This window comes from Sinohyriopsis cumingii, chromosome 4 (assembly GCF_028554795.1).
Source record: "Sinohyriopsis cumingii isolate HCF-2022 chromosome 4, ASM2855479v2, whole genome shotgun sequence".
Taxonomy (NCBI): domain Eukaryota; kingdom Metazoa; phylum Mollusca; class Bivalvia; order Unionida; family Unionidae; genus Sinohyriopsis; species Sinohyriopsis cumingii.
The window spans coordinates 132,925,074-132,941,630 of NC_142964.1; the positions used below are offsets into that span (position 1 = coordinate 132,925,074).

Consider the following 16,557-nt stretch of genomic DNA (forward strand, 5'->3'; position numbering starts at 1 on the left):
TTAAGCAAACAATTTTAAAGTGACTGGGTGAAGAGTCACAAAAAACAAAACAAAACTACGCTAATTTATCACATTCTTAATAACTGAATGAACAGTCCATGAAAATACATTACCTATTCAGTTCTTCCTTCTTCTCACATGAACTTGTAAATTTATGTAATTTCTTTTTATCTGCTTAAAATCTGAATCTCTCTCTTTTTATGCAATGGTTATTAAAATCAATGTACCATTATATACTTAATTTAGTGAAGCACCAAAATATTCTCATGGGATTCTTTGCTTTGTAATGAATCTTTCATCTCTCGCATTACTTGTATGTCAATGCATTTTAGTGGGCAAGTTTCTGAATATTAAAAGCACTCTGCACTGTCTACCTTAGCTCAGCTGAAAGGTGTATTCCATTTGCTCTAGTGGATGTCCACTATTACAAAATTAAATTGCTGTGAATTTCTGATGGGGGCAATAAGAACTTATTCCAACAACTCCAAGCCAAGATGTGGACATCCACAATGACCAGTATGTGGGGTCCATAATGGTCAACAGTGTAGACCAGTGGTTCCCATGAATGTGGGTGGTACTGCCCCCAGGGGAGCGGTGGGATTACAAAGGGGGGCGCTAATAGGCAACTTTAATTAATTGTTACTCTTTTAAATTTTATTGTGTTATTATCTACTTTAGTGGTTTGTGTAAATGACTATTATGAATAATGCTTTTTACAGGGTAAGGTAGAGGGCGATGAGGATGAATTTATGGAACCAAGGGGCATGTGGTCCAAAAATATTTGGGAACCACTGATGTAGACAGAATAATTTATACCATGCAAACATGGATATTCTGTACTCTGTGAAGCAGGTACATTATGATTTGCTCTCAAAACTGACTGCAATATTTAATTTACCTGCAGACGAAGTTGAGCCATGTCTCTCATCAGTTGATTTCGGCGACTTTCTTCATCTGCCTGCAAAGAAAGAAACAAGAAAATCTTGAGAAGAAAGTTAAACAAACCAAATATTCAAGATAACGTCATAAAGGACACTTGTAAATGTATATGCTTTTAGGTATCACAGGAATTGGTACATTAACGTCACTGTAAGAAACGCAGTCACCACATACAGGTCTTGCCTCAGCCTTTTGCTTAACCCAACAATACTCTAACAATTTGTGTTAATGCATGAAAACAGATCTTACAACAACTTTAGCATGGTTTTGTTGGGATTATTTCTGTATGTATTGATTCTTAAAATACTGAGATACCTTTACTGCTTCTGAAAGCTGCAAGAAATATTGTATTATACACAAATCTATAAACAACAGAGTAGACCCTGAGTTGTGATAGCATAAAACCCCTTCAGATCTGGGTTTGTACTGCTCGTATTTGTGTACATGTTACACAGAATAGCTGCAAAGATGGATTCCCATGTGCTGACACCATAATATGGCCTGGATGTAGATACACCCTGAAATATGGCTGACACCATAATATGGCCTGGATGTAGATACACCCTGAAATATGGCTGACACCATAATATGGCCTGGATGTAGACACACCCTGAAATATGGCTGACACCATAATATGGCCTGGATGTAGACACACCCTGAAATATGGCTGACACCATAATATGGCCTGGATGTAGATACACCCTGAAATATGGCTGACACCATAATATGGCCTGGATGTAGACACACCCTGAAATATGGCTGACACCATAATATGGCCTGGATGTAGACACACCCTGAAATATGGCTGACACCATAATATGGCCTGGATGTAGACACACCCTGAAATATGGCTGACACCATAATATGGCCTGGATGTAGACACACCCTGAAATATGGCTGACACCATAATATGGCCTGGATGTAGATACACCCTGAAATATGGCTGACACCATAATATGGCCTGGATGTAGACACACCCTGAAATATGGCTGACACCATAATATGGCCTGGATGTAGATACACCCTGAAATATGGCTGACACCATAATATGGCCTGGATGTAGATACACCCTGAAATATGGCTGACAGCATAATATGGCCTGGATGTAGACACACCCTGAAATATGGCTGACACCGTTTTGACCGTTACAGATGGTACAATGCCATCTTAATCAGCAACCTTTGTTAATTTGTTACTACTGGGATGACCCCCCTGCCACCTTAACCATGTCATACACAAATTCAAATATTTTCCATCAAGGCCTTCAACTCTCATAAATAGGTTTTAAACATGACACAGAGCAGATTGATTTCCACTACCCTAATTTGTTCTGGGCCAGGCCAACCATGGACTCTCAATGGACTACACCCCACCCCATTAGGTGCAGACAGTTAGGGTGGCCCTGTACAGCCCTAATTTCAGCTTAACTTTCAAGTCTGAAACGAAAGCAAGTTCAAGGCAATCTCTGGACTGACCTAAAATGCTGGCATTAAAAAGGGTACTGATCTGCATTCCTCCAACATTAACACTGGTAAGAAGATATCAACTTTCTTCCTGTGAATGGTAAATTCTCAATCCTTGGTTATAGCTGCAGTCACTATTCAAACTCCTGTAATACTGTGCCATAATTGTGCACCTTTTATATCTGATGAAACTGAATACTTGACTTTGGTTGCAAATATTGCTCAAAATAAATGTAAATTATATCTTCTTTTTATAATTGGCCACAGTGTAGCAACCAAGACGAATGGATGGGAGTCAAATACTGGTAGATTTGGTTATATATTTTTTTAGGGCTTGTGTAGCAAGTCAAGAACTAAATTCTGCTGTCTTGTCAGGTGCATACAGATTCCAGGAGATACTAGACATTCATTTGAAAGAGAATGAACAACATATTTACAGAGAAAACACAATGACAGAAGCATCTGGAAATCAGTACTATCCAATCAGAACTGCTGACAGACATGTACCAACTAGCTGTTATCTCAAACAGAGCTAATGTGCCCCCCTCCCATGTTGCTAGGCAAAGGGAGGGGGGAATCAGGGTCTGATAATAAGTATCACCCAAAGTAAAACTAAGGTCAATTTACAGTAGCAAATGGCCATTTGAAGATGTCATATGGGTTTTTACAGCTGTTCAATTACCCCATCCCCATGGTATGCATGTGATGAAAAATCCACTATATTCCTGCACATGGAGTACCTGCTGTCAAATTCATCAAAAACCTAAGTGATCAAATGAACTTAATTGTGATCGAATCATGAACTGATGCTATGGCCTAAATGGATTTGAACAATACAAAAGAAATTTTTGACTTGATGTTTAGTTTTGAAACAAACGGAACATTATAAGTTCCCAAGTAGACTCTAACAAGATCATTAATGTATACACACACACACACACACACACATATATTGTAATGTGTTGAATTCTGAATAAGTATTGAACATTAAAACCAAATACTTTGAACATTACAATTTTAGTACAGTCAAACCAGCAAGGTTTCATGTGAATGGTCACTTTGACCTTTTCCCATGTCAGTTGGTACATTTCGTGGGTGAAGGGGATACCAGCATCTACGACTAATTTAGAATTGACCCGGGCATCACAAAGCCATCCTGGGAAAGTATACATTAAGATGCCGACCATGTCCGCTTAATGGGAATGCCATGTTGAATAATTATTTAACAAAAGGTCATATTCTCATATTCTAGGCTGTCAAAATCTGATGGAAGAAATAATTATCTTGGGGAAAAAATTAGGAATGGCTGATTACAATTGGCCATTTTAACTTAAGGCGTACACCCTGGAAAAAATGTTGAATTTAAAGTAATGACTTTGAGTGAATTGCCTCAGTCCGAGATTTTTCCTACAAGAGGAGCAAGACTCATCTGACTCGGGGGAAAACTAAAAAGTAGTTCTTCCTCGTTAAGAGAAGTAAGGTGACCAGGTGGCTGTCTTGTAGGCAAAGACAGGCCCTTAGAGCCAAGATGCACATTTTCTTGGAAAAAACAGCATTATGGTACACAATTTTAATTTTTCATGCAATTTTCTATTTTGTTTTATGCAAATGTGTTTGATATGCCTAGGACCCATAATGTGTATTGTTTATTCGATTTCATGGAAATCTGTTGATATGCTAGAGATGTTTATGCAATTTATTTCTTTAATTTTATAGTTACTAGTTCATTGATAGAATTGACTTATTGCATGCAATCCAAATTATCCTATGTGTATTATTTCATAGGGTTGTATGAAATTAATTTCATTTGTCTGTTAGGAATAAGGTTGATACTGATATCACGAGATAAAAACAACTGCTTATTTATATCTGATTTTTAATGCTTAAAGAATCTTGTAGATTAGGGATTGCTGTGAGCTAGAAGTTTGTAAGTCTTATGCAATAGTAATCAATAGAATATATCTTATTGAGTGGATCTGACTGGGTTGTATGTATAAGGAGTCATGTGGTAGCATATGCAGAGAGATATGGTAATATCTTATATGCACTGCTCACATGTTAATTTAGGGTCAGCTGCTGTGAAGCGAGGGTGATGACCTATCAAATTAGGTCAGACTTAGATATACATTACAGGGCTCATTTGTAACTAGAGATAACGATTGTACCTTACTCAAAATACAGTCTAAATTTGTAAGGACCATTAACCATTAAGGTCACCTTATGTCAGAATTTATGCAGTGTTTATATAATTATTTTATGCTTTCTGAGTAATGCTAGGTGATGCAAATCAGACGTGGAGATTGTGCTCGTTTCATCACTCTCATTATCATGATGAAATGAATCAATAATAGAACACAGCTATTGAAATTCTGTAACGTAAATTTGTTTGAATTGAATCTGACACTATTGGTTTATGTCATTGACTACATTGTTAATCTCTTGTCTAAGGGGGCTCGTATTGTTTTTTTTTCTTCTCAATAGTTATGCCCAGTTTTCTTCTGTTGGTGTTCTATCTATCCACTCACACAAGGCAATGAAATCAAAGGAGGTCATCCTCTAGATAATGACAGCCAAATCTAATTAACACATTACCCCTAGCGACTTTTACCCTTCTGCTCATGCGCGAGCCAAATAGCCAATGAAAAACAATGTTTCTAACACAACTAGGCAGCATGTTATTGAAAGATCACCTTGGATTTGGTGTTTTCAGATGCATTTAGAAATAGCTTTCAAAATGTGTTTCCTACTCAAATTTCAGGCGAAAATGACAATAACCTCCAGGGGTTAATGTGTTAACCATCCCTCTTTACCAAGAGGGAACATTGTTATATATATATATATATATATATATATATATATATATATATATATATATATATATATATATATATATATATATATATATATATGATGTGATTTGGATTTTTAACGTAGCTTTAACAATCTTTCAGTCATATCGCCACGATGTCTGCAATGTGGCAGTTTATAGTCATCTCTAGCACTGGGGCATGATGCCGCAGCCATGAAGCATGATTGTCCCACCCAGTCACACTATCCTGACACCGGGCCGACCAGTCCTAACACTAACCTCTCAGTGCTGAGTGCCAAGTGAGGCAGCTGCCAGTACCATTTTTGTAAGTCTTTGGTATGACTCGGACAGGGATCGAACCCACGCCCTCCCGCATTCGAGGCGGACGGTCTAACCACTAGGCCACCGGAGCGGTATATATATATATATATATATATGACACTGAGATCCTGAAACCGATGTATTTGTGAACTGGACTGGCAGAACAAACATTTTGACCTGCTTACTGGTCACTGGATATCTCAAATATTGCATTGTCTTCGTTCTGTATATCATTCAAACTATCCAAAAATCACCTAAGTGAAGTAAAAATCAAAGCTCATGATGTTAAATTTACGGATTGTTTCTTTTTTGGACAATCAATCAAAGTATTACCAAAAAAGTATAATTCAATGGTTACTAGGTCTAGGTCTAGCTTACACAATGTTTCTTTATCAAACACTTATCTGGGACAATCCAACTTTGCCAGAAATGTCAGTCATTTAGATCTTACATATTTTCCAGGTAGCAAGTCTGATTGTTGTCAATTAATAATTATTTTTTAAATCAGCTGAAAATGCTGTTGTTGGGTGAAATTCTAAAGCACAATCTCTGAAAGAAAAAGCGATTTGTACATGTATAAATAATTATTTTCAGAAAACCAGTCAATCATGGAAGGACAATACTAATAGTAAAGCAGCAGCAAATCCAAAACTGAAAACAACAATTTTCTGCATATTTAATTATTACGTATATCAATGTTTTCTCTTTTGTCACAAATTATTATATCAACTTTTATATTAAATTTCACAAATATGTGGCCAACATGTTAAATGTAGGTAGAAAATGTCAAACAGGAGCCATTAGAATTTCTGGCTCTCTTTCAATTTTGCCTCTCTTCCTTCAGCCAGGGGCTGAAGGTCAAGTCCATGATTACAGCATTCTTATAAAACATGCCACCTTGTCCCCATAGTTGAAAGGTGACCTGATGGTCAAAAGGTTGAGTGACAATGTTGCAGAATGAATTATACAAGTTTCATTAACATTGGTCTAATGTAAATTCTTCAAGGGGTTTAGTAAATCTTGACAAATGCAAGAGCTTTAACAAAGACCTGGACACAAATTTTCTACTACTTCAGACTTTGGCCACGAGGTCAAAGTCACAAGCAAGCATATCACAGAATACACTGAATAAGCCTCTTAATGATCCAGACAAGTATAATGAGAATCCAACTAGGGGTTTTGGAAAATATAATCAAATGATAGAAAGCCTTCACCAAATCCTAAAGCACAAATGGTCTACAACTGTGACTTTGACCCCGAGGTAGAATGGCTATTATGCTAGTCTTAGTTTGATAATGATTCCACCTAAGTATAAAGAAAATCCATCAAGGAAATATATGCAAATGAAAAAGATTAAACAAAATTTCAACACCTAGTTTCTACAACTGCAATCTTAAACCCAATGTCAAAATGGCAAACAAGCATGTCATAGAATGACTGGTCTTACCTGCATAATAATTCAAGCCATGTACAATGAAAATTTATCAAGGGGTTTAGGAAATATACACAGAATCATGAAAACCTTTACCCAAAACCATACTGCACTGCTGATGACAATAACACCAGCGGAACAGTGATTGCTATGTCATGCTTCCAATAATCTAGGACTCAACAGAAACAGTTGTTATTCACAATATCAAATTGAAAAAAATTACAAAATTATGATACTACTTTCTATGAATGGACGCATTGTGTAATTTGAGTGACTAAGTATCAAAATTAGTAATGACAATTTATATTAATGCTTTACAGGAACAAAAAGATTTCATAAAACACAATGATGTCCCAGTTTTAATGACTTTCTTGGCCAATTTTGCACTAGTTTATGAGTGCACTTAGGCTAGTAACTTTCCTCTGTTTGCAGTATTGAAGGTACTTGAGAAACTGTAAGATGTATACAGTTCCTACTGAGGTCCTGCAGCATGGAAAATTTATCTTACTAAACTTGTGCATTATTCTGATAAAGGTGCCAACTTACAGGAAGATAAGTGGTATGGAATTAGGTGAAATTGCTTTATTAGGGCCACTTGTGCCAATAACAACCCTGCTTAATGGCTGCCAGGTGAATTAAAGGAACTAATTACTCAACGTTTTCAGTCAAGATATTCATAATATCATTCTACTGAGATATATATCAGAAAGAATAGGTTAAATGGAATAATCAAATACCTGTTTAAATTCAAAAGATCAGGAATAATGAGGCAATACTGAATAATCACATATTCCTTTAAAATACTGTGTATTAATATTTATGATATATGCATTATAAAAACTGCATTATATTATCTTTTAAAATTACCCAACCTGTCAAAATGTAGATTTTTGCTCAAGGGGATGTTTTCTCACCTTGTTGCTCAAATATGCATATAGAAACATTTCATGTGGCAATTTGTCTTGGAAGAATAGTCTGGACAAACTGATGCAAGACAATGAAGCTCCAGAATAAACAGATGTGCATATTGTGATATACATGTGTGTGTGTGTGTGTGAGTGATTAGGATTTTTAACATAACTTTAACAATTGCAGTCATATTGCAATGATGTCTGCAGTGTAGCAATTTATAGTGATCAGTGATGTCTAGCACTGGGAGATCATGCCGCAGACAGGTAGCATGAAGTCCCACCCAGTCACATTATCCTGACACCAGGCCGACCAATCCTAACACCAACCTCTTAATGCTGAGACCAAGTGAGTCACCTGCAAGTACCATTTTTATAAGTCTTTGGTATGATTCTGCTGGGGTTTGAACCCACAACCTCCTGCATCCAAGACAGACACTCTAACCACTCAGGCCATCAACTTGGTCTGATACACATGAAATAACACAAAGTTTATGGAGCCCCCCTCCCCCCCCCCCCCCCCCGCATGACATATGACATCAAATTTAATGTTAGAGGGAGTCCACAGTACTGTATGTATGCAATTAAACAATGACTTAGGGTAAAACCAAAATGTATCATTAGTTTGTCATGTTTACCATCTCTTTGTGTATTTAGAGCTGGCTTACTCTGGCATCTGCACACCCCTCCAGCACTAACATTGTAATCAAGCGGGTACCCTGTGTGTGTGTTTATACCAGATCCCTGCATGGAAGTGAATATCAATCATCAAGGACTCCAAGCAATGTTTATGTTTCCTTGCACTATTGAAAACACAACTGCTGTCATATTTTTTCATCTGTTTAGCTCATAAAACATCCATTTATTGTACTTCTGGTTCAATTAGAACTCTATGCCCTAGTCTTAATTAACCACAAAAAATGTTTCTTGTTGCAAAGATGTTATAGTTCTTGTTAAAATGTTGTTATAATGTAGCACTTGTTTACAAGGCTGTTATTGTCCTTGTTACAAGGTTGTTATAGTCTAGTTAATTAAACACAAATGAGACCTTTTCTTGCAACAAGGTTGTTATAGTTCTTGTAATAAGGTTGTTACAGTTCTTGTTACAAGGTTGTTATAATCCTTACAACAAGGTTGTCACTTTGCTTGAAATTAAGTTGTTATAGTCCTTGTTACAAGGTTATTATGATCATTGTTACAAGGTTGTTACAGTTCTTGTAATAAGTTTGTTATAGTCCTTGTCACAAGGTTGTTATAGTTCTTGTAATTAGGTTGTTATAGTCCTTGTTACAAGGTTATTATAGTTCTTTTAATAAGATTGTTATAGTCCTTGTTACAAGGTTATTATTGTTCTTTTAATAAGATTGTTATAGTCCTTGTTACAAGGTTATTATAGTTCTTTTAATAAGATTGTTATAGTCCTTGTTACAAGGTTATTATAGTTCTTTTAATAAGATTGTTATAGTCCTTGTTACAAGGTTATTACAGTTCTTGTAATAAGTTTGTTTTAGTCCTTGTCACATGGTTGTTATAATCTTTGTTACCAAGCTGATATAGCTCTTGTAATAAGGTTGTTATAGTCCTTGTTACAAGGTTGCTACAATCCTTGTTACAAGGTTGTTATAGTTTTTGTAATAAGGTTGTTATAGTCCTTGTTACAAGGTTGCTATAATCCAAGGTTCTTACAGTTCTTGTAATAAGGTTGTTATAGTTCTTGTAAGGTTGTTATAGTCAAAAGGATCTCTGAATCTTCATATACCAATTATTTTATTTCTATTTGTATACAAAGGTTCCAGTATCCCGAATGTGGCCAGCTACTAAAGACTTCAAGAAAGAAATACAAGCTTTTAAAGCAGGGGTCAACTTATGGTAAGAGTTTCTGCTGCAATGTAGGGCCAATAAACTCACAGAGTAACTGGCCTCTCAACAATATAGTTGGTCCAGCTGTTACACTAATTTTGGTATGATTTTGCTATAAATACTGCACAAATTTTCTAAAACAGAATACAAGGAAAGCAGAAAGCATTTATAAACTTTAAAGATAGCATATGTTCATGAGAAAACAACAATGTAAATTTGACTAGAACATTGCATATAGATATTATGATTTTAGTAAAATGTTCAAAATTGATCCATTTCAACAAATACATATTATTTTATTTTAAAAAATACCAATACAAATTCAAAGCTCATCAACATATTGTGCTTAGAACTGAATAATCATACCAATGTATGCTTTGATTGGCTGAAGTCTGACCAATAGTATTTGTACAAGTTCAGTTTACAGTGTCACATGGTGCCCCGTGCTAAAAAAATATACATGCTACAAAGATTATAGTCTACAAAAAACAGGATATCAACCTATAATATAAACTGCACAAGAAATGATACACAAATCAGATAATCATTCCTTGTTTTGAAAAAATTAACTGTACCAGTGGTTTCAATTATAGAAACTTCAGCTAGTCTGAGCCAAAATGTACTGGTAACAGGTAGCAGACCAGTGAATTCAATGAGCATACCAAGTGGGGAACTGAACATATCAAAGGGCAAATGTGAGATCGAGCATACAAATGGGACAATGCATACGAAATGGGGGACTAAATGTATCAAATGGGAAAGTGAACATACCAAATGGAGAAATGAACATATCAAATGGGGGATTAAACATTAAATGGTGGACTAACATAGCAAATGGGGCGACTGAATGTATCAAATGGGAAACTGAACATACCAAATGGAGAAATGAACATATCAAATAGGGGTAAAAAAATACCAAAATGGGGGACTGAACAAACTGATAATACTAAATGTGGGGACTGAGCATACCAAATGGAGAAATCAACATATCAAATGGGGAACTGAACATATCAAATGGGGGATTAAACATTAAATGGTGGACTGAACATAGCAAATGGGGGACTGAATGTATCAAATGGGAAACTTAACATATCAAATGGGGAAATGAACATACCAAATGGTGGACTGAACATACCAAATGGGGAAATGAACATACGGGGGAAATGAACATACCAAATGGGGAAATGAACAAACTGATAATACCAAATGTGGGGACTGAGCATACCAGATGTAGTATTTTACCTACCCAATGATAAATTGATAATACGAAATGTGAGAACATGGAATTTTAGCAAAGGACAAATTAAACAACAAAAAAAAATCTGTATATTGTAAGTTTACTTATTTTCATGAGCATAAATGTTCATGATTTAGAAACAAAAGTACGCTTTTATTGAAACTTAAATTCATCAATATGCCACTGACAGATATGGCATTTATAATGACAGTGATGGATTATGTATTTATGAATGATCACTTGTCAAAAGTTTGAGTATTCAACTTCCTGAAAAAACTCCAAGGGTTTAAGCAGTTCAAAATCATTTAAAAAGTTACAAATTGGTAAACATTTTCTTGCTCTATACTGTATGTACTTCTTATAAGATGAATCCAACTGCAAACTGGACAGACCCAGATCTGTCAGTGCATAATGCACCAGCAGATCTTGGTCTATGCAGTTTTTTAAGAGTAATCAGTAGAAAAAACAAGTCAGACCTTGATTGGCAGGCACATTATACCACAGCAGATCAGGATCTTTACTGTATGTAATTTGACTCAACTATATATGGTAATTAACTCATTAACCCTGCCTCGGATGTGGGAGGTCGTGGGTTCGATCCCCAGCCCAGTCATACCAGAGACTTGCAAAAATGGTACTAACAGCTACCTTACTTGGCGTTCAGCATTAAGAGGTTAGTGTTAGGACTGGTCAGCCTAGTGTCAGAATAATGTGACTGGGTGGGACATCATGCTACATGCCTGTGGCATGATGCCCCAGTGCTAGACATCACTATAAACTGTCACAATGCAGGCATTGTAGCAACGTGACTGAAAAATTGTTAAAGCTACGTTAAAAATCCAAATCACATCACAACTCATTAATCCCATAAGGTTTTTGTTGTTTTTGCCTGAAATGCAAGTAGGAAGCACATTTTGGGGGCTGTTTCTTAATACATTACAATACATCGACTTCCAAGAGATCTCACATGAACCTAATGCCTAGTTGTGTAAGAAACATTGTTTATCATTGGCTATTTCACTTGTGCATGAGCAGAAGGATAATAGTTGGATGCTTTTTTTTTTTTCTGCTTAACAGACCCATTATTTTCGTATCAACACCACTCTTTATTCCAAATGCCCATCTTATCCTACTTGTCTGTGTGCAGTTGAGACTGGTCTGCCTTAGATCTGAGACCAAAAAATCTAAAATCCAGATACAAAAATTGGATTCCAACCACGGGTGATTTTTAAGTGGAAAAAAAAACGGGTCCAAAAACTTAGGTTTTTCCCTCTGTATTTTGTAGTGCAAATAGAACGTCCAGATCATTTGGTATCATTGTAGGGCTACATCTGTCTACCTTTCTATAATATCATCCACTTCAGTGTATCATACATTACTTTGACGCTACAGGGCCCAGCAGTAGGCTACTACCTCCTGCTGCGTAAATGTGGAACCAGGGGTAATGAGTTAAGCTAGATGTCAATCCTACACTTCATAAAGAAGTAAGGAAAACATTACCCTGTCACCAACTGTCCACAAAATAATAGATGGACTGAATTTAAAAATTATTAAAATTGGCACAGGTTTAGGATCAAAGAGTCTTCTTATAAAATACACAAGAAGAATTTTTCAGTGTGCCATATGACAATTATTGAGATCACAGTTGATTTCCATAACAGACGTCATTTAACAGCACTATTTTTTTATTATTTTAAATCAGCATATTTCTTTTCCATTACTTCTTTAGAGACAGAAATCACAACCATGTCAATTTATTACCAATTTATCATAAAGTTCATATCGCTATTAAACACTTTGGTAACAAGTGACATCATACAGATGGCATCATAATTATCTTACTAGATCATGGCATTTTCTATCCGGGCAGTCTGCTTTGATTTTACAAAAGCAAACTTCTCTACATTTATGGTTTGTAGCCATGGATAATTTCTTCCAAGTCCTGGGGTCCACGAAATTTGGAACTTTTGTCCCCAAACTTCCTTAGTTAGGAACTGATATTTGGAAAGTGGATCTTTCTTGCCTATCAATGGAAATCATAGAAGATATAAAAAAATATTTACATGTAATGGATTAGGAAACTAAGTCTAAAATTCTCTTACATGAATATTGTTATTTAATGGATTAGGTTACCAAGTCTACAAATCTCTCACCTGTACCTAACTACTATTTTAAGTCACTATACATGTACAATTCAGGAATAATTTAACTTCTTTCTCCCTCTGTGCACTGAATAGTTTTCCCCTTGTTTTGCATGTTCTTCCAAGTGTTATGGTACATTAACATTTTAAACTGAGTAACTGTATGATTGCATTTGGAACAAATAGTCTTTTCATTAAACAAATGTCATATTATGGCGCCTGGGTGGCTGAGCAATCTAAAGTACTTGCCTCCACTGAACGTTGTCATCTCACCTCTGTCAGTGAGGGTCCAATCCTTGGGCTTGCCCAATGTGGGTATGTGAGAGGGTTTGCCAGTGAGAAGGTTTGCAAGTAGCTTCCCATGGGTCAGTGGTTCTAACCAGGGTTTTCCCTGGTTATTCCTCTACGAGTGATAACAGCTTCCATGTATAGCCTATCATGTGCTGAAAAATAGCATTAAACTCCAAAACAACAACAACAACATACCATATTATAAAAGCAACCATCCTGGCAACATGTACTAAAACTTAACTGAAAAGAGAGGATAGTATAACTTAAACCAAGTAAAAATTTCTCATAAGCCTTCTTTAGCAACACCCTGGGCATTACCCCATACCTTAGTGGGTTTCAATCTGGCATCCAACAGGTACAGATCCAAGATGGCAAGACGTTTAGAAAAGCTAATGCTTGTATTAAGTATTTTATAGATCACTGAGTATCAAATCAATCAGGTAATTATATTTACTATCTCAGTCTTGTTTCAGTAAAGTAATGGTACAGACTGATCACAGTCAAGGACAGTCGAACTTTTACATGGAAACTCTATTGATTTTCAGTACTTAGATCAAAAATAAATATTAACTTGTTTTGCAACAAGTTTTTTGCTGTACATGTATTTGTAAATGAAGTCATCAAAGAACATTCTGATTTTTGAAGACTGATTGAGATTTTGACACCAAAGCACACCCAGAATAATTCCTGGTAGCAAGTGTGAAATCCACAAAAAGTGTTATCTTATAAATAAAGGTGACAGTTAATCTCCACAGGTAACTTTATTACTGAGACTCTTTAATCACACCATGACATCAGTTCATAATGGTTCTGCTCTGGAGTTCATTACTGCATAGGATTCATAATTGAAAGAAAAGGTATTAATCCATTTTCTCCAATTCCCTTCTCTGTAGTTCACATGCTTAGGGTTCAAATTTTAAAGAAAGGGTCTCCCACTGATTTTTCCCACTGGCAATCAATGTTATAATTAATAAAACATGTATAGCCCAGGGAAGATTTAAAAAACCTATCATTCTGATACATGAATGATGCTGTTTGATTTGGGTTTGAAAGTACATGGCTAGGCCTTGCTTGTAATATGCATCTCATGAAAGATTACTTGCACTGCATGGCTAATTTCACTTTCTGGACTTCAGAAGTAAATTATAAAGAAATGAAGCAATACCTTCTTTTAGTTTTTTTTTCTTCACATTTTAAAATCTTGTAAGTGTACTTTCTGAAAATAATAATGCTTACCCTGTGAAAATTTATTTCTGTATTTTAAGGATGGGCAAAGTATACCTTGTGCTATTTCAGGTATATTTTCCAAGCACACAGACACAGTTATTTTCATCAGTTGTCTGCTTCAAACAGCACATGGTTTTTATAATTGTGACAAAAAAATTAAATGTGAACCCAAGTACATGTAAAGATATGACTAAGTTAACTGTCTCTATATTATGAGTGCTGCAGAGCAAAAATTGCCTTTCCAACTTGCAGTGGTGTTCTCAACTCCAGAATGGAACCTTAAGGACCAAACATGCTATTATTGTCTGCTTTAATTTTGGTAGTGAAGCAGAAAAAATTGAAATCACATGCATCTAAACATTCTGAATAATTAAAATATATTTCTTCCAACCAACTGTATTCACGAGTGCCAAAGACTCACAAGCATCGCCCCTTAAGTGATAGGGACGTCATGGGGGAAAGCAGGGGAGGGGGGCATCCCCCCGAATTTGCATGTGCTGTACAATTTCTGTAGCCAATATACGAAAATTAATAAGCCCATCAAGTTTTGCCCCCCATGAAAAAATTGAAATGACATCCCTGCTATTACTATCTCTCTAATCTGTTATTCAGCCTGAGCCAGCTCCATGCTGATATCTGCATGAATCAAGTTTTGCACCCCTACCCCGAAAACATTGAAATGATGTCCCTGGTGATAGTGATATGATATATGATCCCACATTGGTTATCATTATCTAGGAGATGACTGACGATGGTGTTACTGCCTGGACCGAGCAAACACTAAAATAAAATATGAAATTACTGGATGGAATAACAGATCTGAGCAAAGATATAGAATTGAAGAACATGAGCCTCCATATGTAAAATGTAACAGTTAAATCAATTACAAAAACAAACTGAAATTGAACCTGACACCTGAATGATACACTTTCTCTTAGAAATAGAATTAAAAAATTTATGCAAAATGCAAACAGCCCTTCTGTTAAACTGATAAAACAAATTTCTTCATATAAATTGAATGAACGACTGAAACCAAATTGCCGGCATGTAAGCGAAACCTAGTGGCTTCAGGTCCTTTCCAAATCACTGTTGGTGATAGGTCAGTATTGCCATATTTTTTTTCATTCTCTCCCTTTCTCTAGCCTCTTCTGGTCATCAACAGTATCTTGGCTGTCTGCTGTCTTTCCCACAACATGGTGTACGAGGATGGAGCTATCTTTCCCTTTGTGCCATCTGAGACTCACTCTTTCTATGCAGCCTCTGGTTCTGGGTCTTTCAAATTCTTCCAGACCCCCATCCACTGGACGATTCATTTAATGAGGAAAGTTACTTATTAATTTCCTTTGAATCCCCCAGACTTCACTTATGGCAGAAAAATGGCCCATGATTTCCCAAAATTTGTCTCTGGCTTGTCTCAACTTTGTTGTTGTTGTTGTTGTAGGGTTTAATGCCATTTTTCAGCACACGATAGGCTATACATGGCGGCCAGTATTAATGGTGGAGGAAGAACCCGGGAAATCCACGGAAAGAACCACCAATCCTCGAGAAGCTACTGGCAAGCTTTCTCACATACCCACATTGGCTCGATCCTACGCAGACAGAGGTGAGATGGCAGTGATCCATAACGGAGAGCGCTTTAGACCACTCAGCCACTCGGGGCCCCCTCAACTTTGCAACTGATTCCACTTGACCCCTATATTAACACATCTGTAGGACTATTTTCCAAGTGGGTCTTAATTAAAATCCACTCGTGTCTTGAACCATGAGGAGGTTAACCATCACAAACTACCAATTTATTCTGAGCCTTGCCCATACATCAATCTTAATTCTGACCATGACAAAATGTACTGCGACAAAACACCTACAAAATTTTGCACCATAACAACTATGCAAATGTGAACAGTCCTATTTTCAAAATTTACACTGCAC

At 36.2% G+C, this 16,557-nt stretch overlaps 1 protein-coding gene across 2 annotated transcripts in view; it reads right to left on the minus strand.

The window, feature by feature from the left end:
* The window catches only part of LOC149802115 (nonsense-mediated mRNA decay factor SMG5-like), a 192,124-nt gene that overhangs the window by 25,925 nt on the left and 149,642 nt on the right, over window positions 1-16,557 (minus strand). For both annotated transcript variants that reach the window (XM_089956507.1, XM_089956506.1), the window contains exon 21: window positions 899-958. In XM_089956507.1, the coding sequence (XP_089812633.1) occupies window positions 899-958 (60 nt within the window). The remainder of the gene's footprint in view (window positions 1-898; window positions 959-16,557) is intronic.